At 56.4% G+C, this 12907-nt stretch overlaps 1 protein-coding gene across 1 annotated transcript in view; it reads left to right on the top strand.

Annotated features, from left to right (window-relative positions):
- The window catches only part of TCERG1L (transcription elongation regulator 1 like), a 133050-nt gene that overhangs the window by 112742 nt on the left and 7401 nt on the right, over positions 1–12907 (top strand). The window contains exon 9 of the mRNA XM_036265792.1: positions 2526–2661. Coding sequence (XP_036121685.1) covers positions 2526–2661 — 136 coding nt within the window. The remainder of the gene's footprint in view (positions 1–2525; positions 2662–12907) is intronic.

Here is a 12907-nt window from a genome sequence, read left to right as displayed (position 1 = left end):
CCCAGTATGTGCTCTAACTCAGCTCTCACTCTAACTGCCTGGAGATGGCATCACCCCCAGCCCCAAGGTTAAGGGCTCAGTCCCATAGACTCCGCCACTTTAGATGCCAGGCTAGGACCCCCTGGCCACCCACACTTCTGTTCAGCTTGGCTATAAATTCAGGAGAACCCACACCCCCATTTAGTCCCAGAACCCAGAGAGCACTGCACTGAACATTATGGATATATTCGAAAGGGTGCAACTTGGGACTAGCCAAGTGGAAGAGGCATGTAGACTAAGGTCCAGAAGGGTCCCGAGTACAGAAGCCTCTGTCTTTATGGGGTTGGGGTGCACCCCTCCAGGTACCCCGATATGCTCCCCAGCCAGGAAACTCCCCAGCTCCTTGTCCAGAGTTTTTATCAGGGTGTCAGTATGGTCACATACAGGTAGATGGATTAAACACTGGCCACATGGTTGAACTCACTGGCCAGGCCCCTCCCCTCCCTGGAGGCAGCGGTTTTCACCCCATGAGCTGCCAAAAATTTTAAAACATGCAATACCTGACTATTTAGGGGCACTGACCTCTTTTCCCTTAGATTGTCAAGTAAAAAAAATGACAACACAACAGTAGTTATCCAGTGTGAATGGATCAAAATTAGCCTTTTTTGTTTTTGTCAGATTGGCAAAATAAATATTGTTTGGTGTGCTGCAGAATTTTAATAATTAGGTTATGTGTGCCAGGAGATGAAAAAAGTTGAAAATCACTGCTCTGAAAGTTGGGGAACAGAGGCAGGGAGGGTGCTATCCTCGGAGTAAAGAGACCCCAGGCTGCGGCCCAGGCTTGGTAATGGGGAGGCTGGACAAGACTCCCTTCCCACCCATGATGCAGTCTCCAAGGCCACACATCAGTCCAGTGAGGGCTCAGCCACGCAGTGAGACCATTTCCCCACGAGAGGCCGTCCCCCACCCACATGGCCAGTATGGAGTGAGACCCCAACAGTGTGACCTGGGGGACGCTGCCTGTCACCCTCAGGACAACTTTGGCTGAAGCTAGCTTTATGAAGTTTTCAGACTTACTTTTAGTTGAAGCTACCAAAGTCATTCAGCCATGAGAACATTAATAATATATTTAGCAAGTTGGCATTTGCTTCTGACCAGTTCTAATTGAACTAATGGCTCAGCAGTCTGGAAGGTGTTTCTGAACAAAACGTTTTGTCGAGTAAGCGTCAACACACAATCGTCGGTGAGCTCACGACGGTCTTATTAATCTTATTCCGAGTTAACAACAATACGGGTCTTATTACCACACTTCTATTTTTAACTAATGAACATTTATTACAAAGAAAGCTTAATTATACTCTTCGGAATATATACAATCGCAAATCCACTGGTAATTTTCTTTTTTCAGAATCCCACATAATCGCATGGGACGCAAAGACCATTAAGCTCCCCTGAAATATTGGTGTATAAATACGATTTCCTAATGGGCTGAGCGGTCATCTTTTCCTTTGTGTGTTTGGATTAGTCCACGTGACAACCCTAGTACGTGACATCCCTTGTTAGACGTGGAGTATTCTGAGCAGGTCCTCACAGTGGTCTAATGGATTCCCACAGTATCCTGGACAGACAGGAACAGGAAGGCCCCCTCCTTGGCAGGTGTCAGGAGGTGGGGATTCACTTGGTTCTGGCCACTAAATGACCACATGACCTCGAACGGTCCCATCTCTTCCTCCCCAAATGTAAGTAGCGTCGGTTCACCAGCATCCTGAGTGTCCCCAGGTGGGCTCACCTGGCCCAGGCTGTCCCATCTGAGGGGTGTCCTGTGCGTCACAGGGTTTAGCAGCAGCCCTGGCCTCTACTGGATGCTGGTAGCACCTCCCCAGGTGTGACCACCACACAGGTCTCCAGACACTGCCAAACGTCCCCAGGAGCAGGTCACCCCCAGTGAGAGCACTGTGCTAGACGTTTGTCAGAAAGCCCGGATGTGATGGTGTGAGGGACTTGACCCCCCAATCCCTAGGGTCCCGGTTTCCTGTTGTCACTGATGTCTCTGTTTTGGGGTAGAACTCAGGACAACACTTGCCTTTCCCTGAGTGGTGACAGAGTAGTTTCCCCTTAGTTGGCTTCCACACATTTGTGCAAAACTAAACAAAGAATGAAACGAGGTGTGAACTCTGATGATTTGCTCAAACGAAAGGCTCAGTCCTGTACCTTGAGTGACGACCGCATCTGGGCAGTGAAACGGTGACAGTCGGCTCCCTTCCCTGGGTCCCCGTACAGCTGGGGCGCACTCAGACCTCAGGCGCCTCTCCACCACCTCCTTCCCCACTGGTGCCCGTCAGTTAGGGCTTCGGTCTCAGCTTTGCTCCTCAAATGTAACAAAGCACTTTGCACCCCACGGGCAGAGACAGCCACCTCCGCTGGGGTGGCTGCACCAGGGTGTAAAACGAGATTTGTACAGAGTTCCTCAGAGGGTTTTAGAGGCTTCATGGAAAGCAGTGGGTCTCTGGGGTCACATTTAACTCTCTGTGTCTTGTGCCTCAAAGGACCGAAGGCCACGTGAGTCCTGGGCCAGAGGAGGTGGAGAGAGGGGACAAGGGCACCAGGACGCCGCCACCCCAGATCCTTCTGCCCCTGGAGGAGCGTGTGAGCCACTTCCGAGACATGCTCCTGGAGAGAGGGGTAAGGGCCTGGACGCCGGCGATGACTCTCAGAAATGAGTAATTGTCACTGTCTCCGCAGCTGGAGGCACGCTTTGCTTCCTCTGTGAGTTCGTGGGGTCAGGTCGTGGGAGATTCGGGTGTCAGAGCAGCAGGAAGAGGAGTCCCTGCTCCTGTGTCAGGGGAGGACGGAGAGTTTGGAAGGGTGGGTGCGTGGGGTCTCCGGGAAGGGCCCATCCCCGCGTCACACACGGGAAGTGCTTGTCTGTTGACGATCCCGCTGGTGCCCCCTCCCGGACGGACACCCTGTGGTTTCCTTACTCAAGTCGGGCCTTCACATCTAGGGATCAGTCTGACTATTTTTAGTCTCTGAGATGTCTTAATTGCAGCTGACTAGTAAATCTCATTTTGAACTTAATGGGGAAAAAAAACATTTTATAATCGAATCTCCTTCCAGTGACTTTTATTTCCTGCTTTGGCTTTCGGGTGTAAAATGAGCTGAAACAATGGGTTAGCCCAGTTGGATTTCTTCACAAATGAGACTGAACGCAGAGGCAGAAATGGGACCCTGTGTGTAATGACGACGCAATGAGCTCTGTCGATGACCTTGGGGATTCATAAGCAAATTCCCTGCAGTCAGCACCCCGGGGCAAGTGCAGTGGGAACTGGGGTGCAGGGGCATTGAGAAGGGAGCCCCCCCAGAACAGCAATCTGAGCAGGGCTGGGCTGGAAATGGAGAGGTCCCGGCTCTTGAGAATCAGAAGCAGGATTGTCTCAGCCCCTCTCCCCAGAGACCGAGCTCCCTGTGCACCAGCCTTATAATGCCCCTCTCGCCCCCTCTCTAGTCACTCACCCCAAAGCAAAACATAGCCTGGCCACAGGGACCGGAAGGGAGAGCGGAGCCGTGAACGCGAAGCCGCAGGGCAGCTGGTTTCCCTAAGTGAGCGCGGCACCGCGTGCACAGGGCGCGAGGTGGAGGATGCCAGGGACACACACAGGAGGTCACTTTGTTTTTAAAGACATGATTTTAAAACTAGAGGTGTTGATTAAGCTAAAATGTTATAAAAGCTGTAGTGATGACTTGATTAAACTAACCCTGCAGTGTAGGACAGCTTGAGTCTCCTCCGGGTGCATGGAGGAGTCCAAATGATGGATAAAGAAGGGCAGGTGGGGAGGGCAGGTGGGGGAGGGCAGGTGAGGGAGGGCAGGTGGGGGAGGGCAGGTGGGGAGGGCAGGTGGGGAGGACAGGTGGGGGAGGGCAGTGGGGAGGGCAGGTAGGGAGGACAGGTGGGAGAGGACAGGTGGGGAGGGCAGTGAGGAGGACAGGTGGGGAGGGCAGGTGGGGAGGGCAGGTGGGGAGGGCAGGTGGGGAGGGCAGTGAGGAGGACAGGTGGGGAGGGCAGTGAGGAGGACAGGTGGGGAGGGCAGGTGGGGAGGGCAGTGAGGAGGACAGGTGGGGAGGACAGTGGGGAGGACAGTGGGGAGGGCAGGTGGGGAGGGCAGGTGGGGAGGGCATATGGGGAGGACAGTGGGGAGGGCAGGTGGGGAGGGCAGTGGGGAGGGCAGGTGGGGAGGACAGTGGGGAGGGCAGTGGGGAGGGCAGTGGGGAGGGCAGGTGGGGAGGACAGTGGGGAGGGCAGGTGGGGAGGGCAGGTGGGGAGGACAGTGGGGAGGGCAGGTGGGGAGGGCAGGTGGGGAGGGCAGGTGGGGGAGAGCAGGTGGGGAGGGCAGGTGGGGGAGGGTAGGTGAGGAGGGCATATGGGGAGGGCAGGTGGGGGAGGGTAGGTGAGGGAGGGCAGGTGGGGAGGGCAGGTGGGGAGCGCAGGTGGGGGAGGGCAGGTGAGGGAGGGCAGGTGGGGAGGGCAGGTGCGAAAGGCAGCCAAGCCCCACCTGCCTGCCTCTTCCTGTGCCCTCTGCACTGCCCCAGCTCTGTCTCTATGCAGTCTAGTCCCCCTCAATACCAAAGACTTGTCAGTGAACCCACAAACCACTTGGTGTGCTGAGTACCGACCAGGATGGAAGGACCTCGGAAAGAAAGGGGTGCTCGGGCTACCCCTATCATTCAGCCTCTCTTCCTGCTCAGTCACCTGCTCTCCCTTTCTCTGCACAGCGTGGAGGGTGTTAGCAGTGGCAATCCGTTTAGATACCCTGTCTGCCACCCAGTGGGGTTGCTTGTTTAGTGGCCATGACACTGACCTCATGGTCTTGGAAGCTAGTACACAATGTCTCCACTAGTCACAACCCTGCCCTGGCTGCTGCCCCTGCCCTGGCTGCTGCCCCTGCCCAGTCTGCTGCCCCTGCCCAGTCTGCTGCCCCTGCCCAGTCTGCTGCCCCTGCCCTGGCTGCTGCCCCTGCCCTGGCTGCTGCCCCTGCCCAGTCTGCTGCCCCTGCCCTGGCTGCTGCCCCTGCCCAGTCTGCTGCCCCTGCCCAGTCTGCTGCCCCTGCCCTGGCTGCTGCCCCTGCCCAGTCTGCTGCCCCTGCCCTGGCTGCTGCCCCTGCCCAGTCTGCTGCCCCTGCTCTGGCTGCTGCCCTTGCCCAGTCTGCTGCCCCTGCCCTGGCTGCTGCCCCTGCCCAGTCTGCTGCCCCTGCCCAGTCTGCTGCCCCTGCCCTGGCTGCTGCCCCTGCTCTGGCTGCTGCCCTTGCCCAGTCTGCTGCCCCTGCCCTGGCTGCTGCCCCTGCCCAGTCTGCTGCCCCTGCCCAGTCTGCTGCCCCTGCCCTGGCTGCTGCCCCTGCCCAGTCTGCTGCCCCTGCCCTGGCTGCCATATGATGCCACAGCTCTGTGTCTCTTCACTTGCCCTGTTCCCAGAAGGCCGGGGCCTCCTGACAATTCTCTAAGTTTCACATTGTTCGTATCTACGTTTCCATCTCTTTGTTCTGGAAATCAGCGAGCCCCAATCCACCTTCCCAGCATCAAAGTCACTGCGTGAGGTCAGGGCTGCCCAAGGCACCCACCTTTCCTGCCCTAGGACGCTGGCGGTCTGTTTGGATGGTCTCTGGAATCTACCCAGTGGCCTTGATTGAGCAGTTTTACCAGTGAGATTTTCAGAGCCTTCTTGCCTCACCGAGGTGTAAGGTCGTTTTCGGCCTTAGAGTCTCTTCCATGGGCATCGGCCAGGTGCCATGGGAATGGCAGGTACCAGCCCGTGCGTGGGGCTCCCCTGGGGAGACAGAGGCTGGGGAACTGAGCCCCGACCTCACAGGAAGTTCAGAGGAAGCCCATACACCGCTCCCGGATAACAAAGACCGACCTGAATTACCGCTGGTGGCATAAAGCAAGGCCACCGTTTATGACTTTTCGACTTTATAAAATATGCCAGCAGACTTTATAAGTTCCTCATGCCCATGAGGATGTGATAGCTAAGATTTCTAGTTGCTTAAAAATGAGGCACAGAAAGGTCACTTTTTTCACGAGCCGAGTGATTAATATGACTTTTTATTGCATTTGTTCAGAAATGCATGCACTTGCGGAGCGGTAAAGCCCGGTCCCTTGGGTTTCCAGTCGCTACAAAGGGCATGTCTGAGGTGTTCCGTGGGGGTTAGGGGCGGGGCAAGAGGCCTTTGGTTCTGTGGTTTTGTAGTACCACAGAACCTAATTGATGGCTCCATGGAACGTTTGTTTTTATTTTGTTTTACTCTACAAACCACAATGCAGCTTTTTAAAAAACTTCAGTCTATACAGGGTCCAGTTCAATTGAGTAGCAGGTTATTAATCTAATTCTGCCCACTTAGATAAATGCATTCAAGACAATTCATTGAGAACTTCCTCCTTCTGCAAAGCATCCCTTGGAAGTAAGTGTGGCTTTCCCAGGAGCCAGGATAGAAAAGACCTTTCGAGAACCCTAGCTCTTTATTCAGGTACTTGGGGGCTACAGGTGTGTGTGGTCCTCTCAGGGGCCCCTTTGCGGGTGACCCTCAGCCCGCTTCCCAGCAGTGAGTGGACAGCCAATGGGAGACTTGCTGGCCTGGGGGCCAATGACTCAGGCGAGCCCCGGAGGTTTGGCCCTGAGTCTGTTAGAATGAGGGGGTCACAGACAGCAGGGTCACCCCACCAGACCACCTGGTCACCATCTGTACTAGGACAGCCACTGGTCTGGAGTTATTGGGGTAAATTTGATACAAGCAAAGCAGAGGCTCCTTCCTTACGGGGGTCCTGCGGCTAATGAGGCAGCTGGCGCCTCCTGCCCGGCAGCAGGAGGGACCCCCGCCTGGCGCGCGATGTGGAAGCCGCAGGGCCTCTCTGGGGCTCTTGTGGCACTTGAGCCGGGACGTGTGCTGGAACGGTTGGGTCTTCCTCATGTTCAGGTGACAGGTGGCAGGAGAGGTGGACGAGAGGCAGAGGAGAGGTGTGTGACTCAGGTCCTGGGCTCCCGCAGGGTCTGCTCCACGCGGTGACTCTGCCCCTTGGGAAGCTTATCTCTCTTGTGTTCCTATGGCAACTCTTCAGAGCTCGCAAGACACATAATACCACAAACACAATTCTGCTATAAGAGGAGTGCATGCTTACTATAGAACATTTGCAAACTATTAAGAGTATAAATAAGAAAAAAACCCCTGAAATGCTGCCCTAAGAGACAGTCAGTACATCGATTGGGTACATTTTCTTTCAGTCTTTTTTTTTTTAGAAGCAGAGTTTTCAAAAATATCAAGAATAAACATTTTTATCTCATAGCTTAACAGATATTGACTATCGTTTAACATGTCTGAACAATAATTTTTAAATATACAGTAGTCAATTTTGTAAGGGTTAACAGAATTTATAAACTTGTATGCTATCTCCTCCTTTTAAGCATTTTTAAAATATTAATACACATTTTTGATGAGGGCATGGATTGTCAGTTCAAAAATCCTGCATTTCATTGACTTAGTGTATTTCCCCGTTTTGCTGTGGTGAACACACTCGGGTGGCCCGCGGCTCTGTGGTTTTGCGTGGGATGGTCCCTGCGCCTGTGAACATCTGTCCAGTGTCCCAGCGCAGGTCTGAAGAAGGCATGTGTGCAGCCTGCCCCCTCCCTGCACCGTGTCCTGAGAACACACTCCACCAGCTCGCTCGGCCAGCCCCGAGCAGTAAGAAACAGGATGTTCACTGCTGATTGTTGTTTTGAATCTCATTGTTCTTTTCCTTGGACTGATGACTTCTCCTGGCTTCTCTGCTGTGGTTCCTCTTTCCCGGATGGGCCGCCATGGCCTTTGGGGGTTCCGCTCTTGAGACATAGTCATCTCTCCATTAGCACTGGATACACTCTGCTCCCGAAGACCACCCATGGATCTTCAGGTGGATCACGACGGTCCCTAATGTGGAAACAGCCCTCAAAGTCAATGAAGTCAGCGAAGTATATTGTGGAATAACTGTAAAATTTTATTTATCCATCAAAATGGAAAAGAATACACACCTGAAATTAGAAAAATACTGTGAGCGCTGGGAGATGAGAGGTGGGAGTCGGGGTGTCCCAGGCCCCTTGCTCACCTCTGCCTGCACCTATAGGACACCTGGCTCACCTGGGCTCACAGAACTTTCCACAGGCCGACCACTCCCACCTCTAAATTCAGAATTAAACGTCTGGGGGCCATGCTCAACCCAGCAGTTGTGGGGACCTCTATGCAAACCCCTACTTCCCTGTCCCTGGGAGGCAGATCTCTGGCAGATTCCGGCGTGTCCTCCATGACCCTTGCCAGGGTTCCTGTACCATCCATGGCTTCCTCCTTCCACGTGACAGTCCCAGTATGCCCAGAACCACCTCCCAGGTGTGCTGGCTGCACCCAAGCCCCTGTCTCGGGCTGCTTTCAGGAGATCCGAAGGATGACGCTGCCGGGCCGCCAAGGACTCGCAAGGGCACAGCCTCGCCGCCAGCCTGCTCCCCTCACTCTGGGCTGTGTCCATCTCCGGCCGCCTGTAACTGTCAGGAGCACCAGAGCCAGGGGCAGAAGACACGGCCACGTGTTCCAGGAAATTGGCCAAAGAGGTTAATTGCAAAGAAGAGTGTTTGTCATCAGCCCGAGCTGCAGACGGGAGGGAGGGCTGGAAGGAGGGGCAGAGGGCGGCTAGTCAGCTTGTCAAAATGGAGAGGCAGCGTGGGGGCCTGTGGGAGGTGACCATGGGGTGCTCTGGAGGAGAGAATTCTAAAGGAGAGTCAATGGGGGGGCGGGGGCACCTGGGCTTAGGACGGGTGGGCTACGCTGTGGATGAGGTGAGTGGTGTTGGGACACGTGTGGGGACTGGAGATGGAGAAGCTGGTGGGAAAACTGAACAAGCTCATAGACACAGGGTCATGGCCATAGTCTCTGGCCCCCACCCCTGGAGGCAGAGGTGGTGGGCTCAGGCCACGGGACATTTATGAACCTGCTTCGGGACCGCTGGGCCTCCCGCATGGCTGAGCAGCTGGCATGTCCACCTCTGGCACTGGCCTTGGTGCCCCTTCAAGACCCCTGCACCGGCCTCCCCACCTCCCCCACCAGGTGAGAAAGGCCTCTGCCTCTTCGCCTGAGGCCTGTGGCCCATGTCCCTGGGACCAGGGGAGACTACAGTTGGCAGGAAGGGAGAGAGCACCCCGGTCCACGGGTCACCCCATCAATACAGCGTGTTTGATAATCAAATTTCGTCAGAGCATCACCTTCCGAAGTAACGGGATCTGTGAGATGGAAAGGACCCCTGTGGACCCCAGGGAGCCCCAGCTCCGTGCCCCTGAGCTGAGCCGCAGGTGCTCCGGCTGGAGGCGGCGGGGGCGGCGGAGGGTGGCCACACGGAGCCAGGACTGGGTCCTCCACCGCCCCGGAGGTGTCAGAGGGGAGCCCCGCCCCCAGCTGTGACTGCGTGAACTAGACGGTTGCTCGGCTGGGACAGACAGTCAGACCGGGGCAGGCGCCTGGGCCTTCTCCCTCCCTTTCTTCTGGCCCTTCAGCCTCTGGCCTCTTCTGTGATTCAAGGACTGACAAAGACTCAAAATAGCCTTTGGCTTTGGAGGTAAAGCAGCGTCTGCCTCCTGCAGGCGCCCCTGCCCGCGGAGATCTGGTCGTAATGACGGGAGGACTGTCGCCGGCCGGACGCAGGCAGGACTTACATTAGCTCACACTTCAGCCGTAACTGCAACCACTTCACTTAAACGGAATCTGTTTTCTTCTAACACGGACTCTGCCCCGGGCCGCGTAGGCCCTTTCAGTCTCCGGACCGACTCGGTGAAGCTGGGGCTGCGGGTGGAGCCAGTTCCTTCGGGTACGTTTCTTCTTTCTGCTCAAGACCCTCGTCACCCCCCGGGGGCCTGGTCACTCCTGGTGGGCTTTGGTGGAGGCCCCCTCGCTGGCACAGCAGGTGGCCTAGGGGAGCTCTTGGGGGTGGGTTATAATTAGGGGGACTCTTGCCAGATGTGGTGGGTGCTCAGGGCAAGGGGACAGCTCAGTGCTCGGCTGGCCAGGAGGCAGCCACTGTGAAGTGGGGAGGGCACGGGGGTCAGGTCACAGGGACCGTGGGTGCTGGCTGAAGCATCGAAAAGGTGGGGGGTGGGCGTGGGGGGGTGATGCTGGAGCCTAGGGGGACAGGGGCCTTTAGGAGCCACGTGTCCCTCCAGGCAGGGATGACCTCCACCACACGCTGTCACAACAAAGTCACCACTTTGCTGTTTGTTCTGACAACACATGCTGGAGATTTCCAAACGAGGTCGTTTTCTCAAAGAGACATGGAGACCCCTGTGGAAGGAAGAGGCCAGTCTGTGGCCGCGGAGGCTGCTGGCGTCCACCCTTGGGCTGCAGCCTCTCGCTGCCTGTCATCATTTTAGCAGTGACGTCGCAGATGCAGACGGTGCCACACAGGGACGCCAGCCAGCCACTGCAGTGGGCTCCGACCCTGCCTGGGGGCCGGCTGGCACGGTTTCCCACTGCTGACAGAAGCACCGGTCAGCGGGAAGTGGGCCCTGACCTGTGTCCCCTGCCGCTCCATCTCTGTGCCATGCTCTGGATGCCACCCCTGGGGTCTCCACTGGAACAGACCGACGCAGACATGGAGACGGTCAGAGGACCGTCACCAGGTGGACACTGTAGGGGACGAGGACATGCCGGCCAGCGCAGCACACAGTGCTGGTGGTCACATCCCATGACTGCCCGGGCAGAGGACGACCACCATCGCGGGTTAAATGAAGACCGTGTGAGCGCGAGGGGCAGCAACTCTGTTCCACCACGGTGACAACAGACGGCTCCCGCCGGGACAGGCAGCACCAGTCACCCTGACGTTTCTGGAATGACAGTTGCTGGTGGTCCGGAGCTGACAGGATGCTCACAGAACAGGTTCCAGAGGGGACGGAGTCGGCATCACACAGTCAGGCTGCCGGGGAGACTGGGCGCCCGCAGGGAGGGTCTGAAACTGCCTGAGGACTTCCGCTCGCTGTTCAAGGGCCAAATGCGCGGAGTGAAGGAGCCACGCTGAGACGGGATGGAGATCGGCGACGGGGATAACAGGAGGTTCCCGACAACGGCATTGGTCTAGGGACCTGCTGCGTGGGCACAATTCTTCCGAGGCCCCAAGACCCCCCCCTGGGTGCAGGCTCCTGAACAGTGTGGGCGGGGCCTGTGAACAGGGTGGCGAATCACCAGGACATGGTCACATGGCAAAGGAGACAGCGCTCTACCGTGGAGGGGAGAACCGGGGGCCCCTCGGGCTGAGAACAGCCCCCCGGGAGAGCTCGCTTCCTGCCCACGGGAGGAACTTACTGTCCAACATGTGAGGACACAGGCCCAGGGACGGAGCTTTTGTTAGGGCGATCACAGGGCTGGTCAGAGCCAATCACCAGGAGCCCGTGTTCTGGAACAGCCCTGCGGCACAGACAGGCTGTGCCCACCTGCTTCGCCCCTGTCTGAGTCCCACCTCCGGCCCGGGCCCTACGCCTGCCTCCCCTCTCTCCACTGCACCCGCCCTTCGGTGGCACTGGTTAGCATGGCCGCCCAGTGGCGATGACAACGTCTGTTTTATCACCCTAAGTTACAGTCATTGTCGAGATGGCTCAACTCACCTCTTCACAGATTGTAAATTCCGTTGGAGGCAAGGATGATATGCTGTTAATTTTTAAACAATATATTTTATTACGCATCGAGAACTCCAAAGGGTCTCAACCAACTGGGGGAGTTAGTTATGTGTGACACCGAGTCTCTGCAGAGCTGGGGTCCTCTGGGTGTTCACAGGTCCCTGCAGGACAGACACATGCCCATCAGATGAAGAGAAGTGTGGTGGGCCACATCTTCCCTCCGGCACCGCCCTGCTGCTCGCGGGGTCGGCGTCCTGGCTCGCGGGGTCGGCGTCCTGGCTCGCGGGGTCGGCATCCTGGCTCACGGGGTCGGCGTCCTGGCTCGCAGGGTCGGCGTCCTCGCTCGCGGGCAGTGGACTCATTCTGCCTGACACGTTCCCAGGGTCCCCACCCTGACCCCTGAGATGGTCAATGTTTTACCCTGTTCTCAGCCCATTGAAGAAAACGCCCAGGGGGAGCTGGTTCATCCTGCTAATAAAAGAACTCATGAATATTTTTAAAAAGGCTTTGATTGTAATTGTAATATTAAAGATAGAGATTGTCAAATAAAACAACTTATGTTATGATGTGCCCAGCAAAGCACATGTTTATTGATGCGGCATCTCTACCAGGAGGAGTTCAACCTGTTCCAAGTACGAACGTGAACGGGGTTTTGTTTAAACCGCCAGCTTCCTGCCCCCTGGTGCCCAGGAACTCACCCCCTGCCCAGATCCCCAGGGGCCTTCCTGACGCAGACGCCACGTGGCTCTGGACACGAGGTCCGTGTTCCTAAGTCTACCCTGAGTGTCCTGCCTGCCTGCTCGGTCTCTCCTGCCTCTTCCGAGCCCTGATAGGGTTGCACCCTGCCACCCTCAGCTCCTCGCAATCCGCATCCGCTCAGCTCCCGAGCCCCAGCCTGTGCGCCACGCGGCCCCCGTCCCCTCCACCAGCCAGATGTCTTCACCACTCCAGGAAAGCCCTCCCCAGGCTGACGGAGAGGCTCCCTCTGTGTCCCCGGAGCCCTGTGTGGGTCTCGGCAAGGGCACCAGTGCCGCTCAGGAGGACTTTCCTTCGCTTACCTGTCTTGCCCCAGACCACGGGCTTCCTGGTGCTGGGCCTTGGCTTATTTTCTCTAAATCCTCAGCTCCCATCATGGGGTGTAAGGCATAATCAGTATTCGGTCAATGTTTTTAAATGAATGCATACTTTTTAAAAATATATATTTTGTCTTTATTGATTTTAGAGAGAGAGGAAGAGAGAGAGAGAGATAGAAACACTGATGAG

This window comes from Molossus molossus, unplaced genomic scaffold (assembly GCF_014108415.1).
Source record: "Molossus molossus isolate mMolMol1 unplaced genomic scaffold, mMolMol1.p scaffold_m16_p_17, whole genome shotgun sequence".
NCBI lineage: Eukaryota > Metazoa > Chordata > Mammalia > Chiroptera > Molossidae > Molossus > Molossus molossus.
This window is presented reverse-complemented; position numbering and strand designations above follow the sequence as displayed.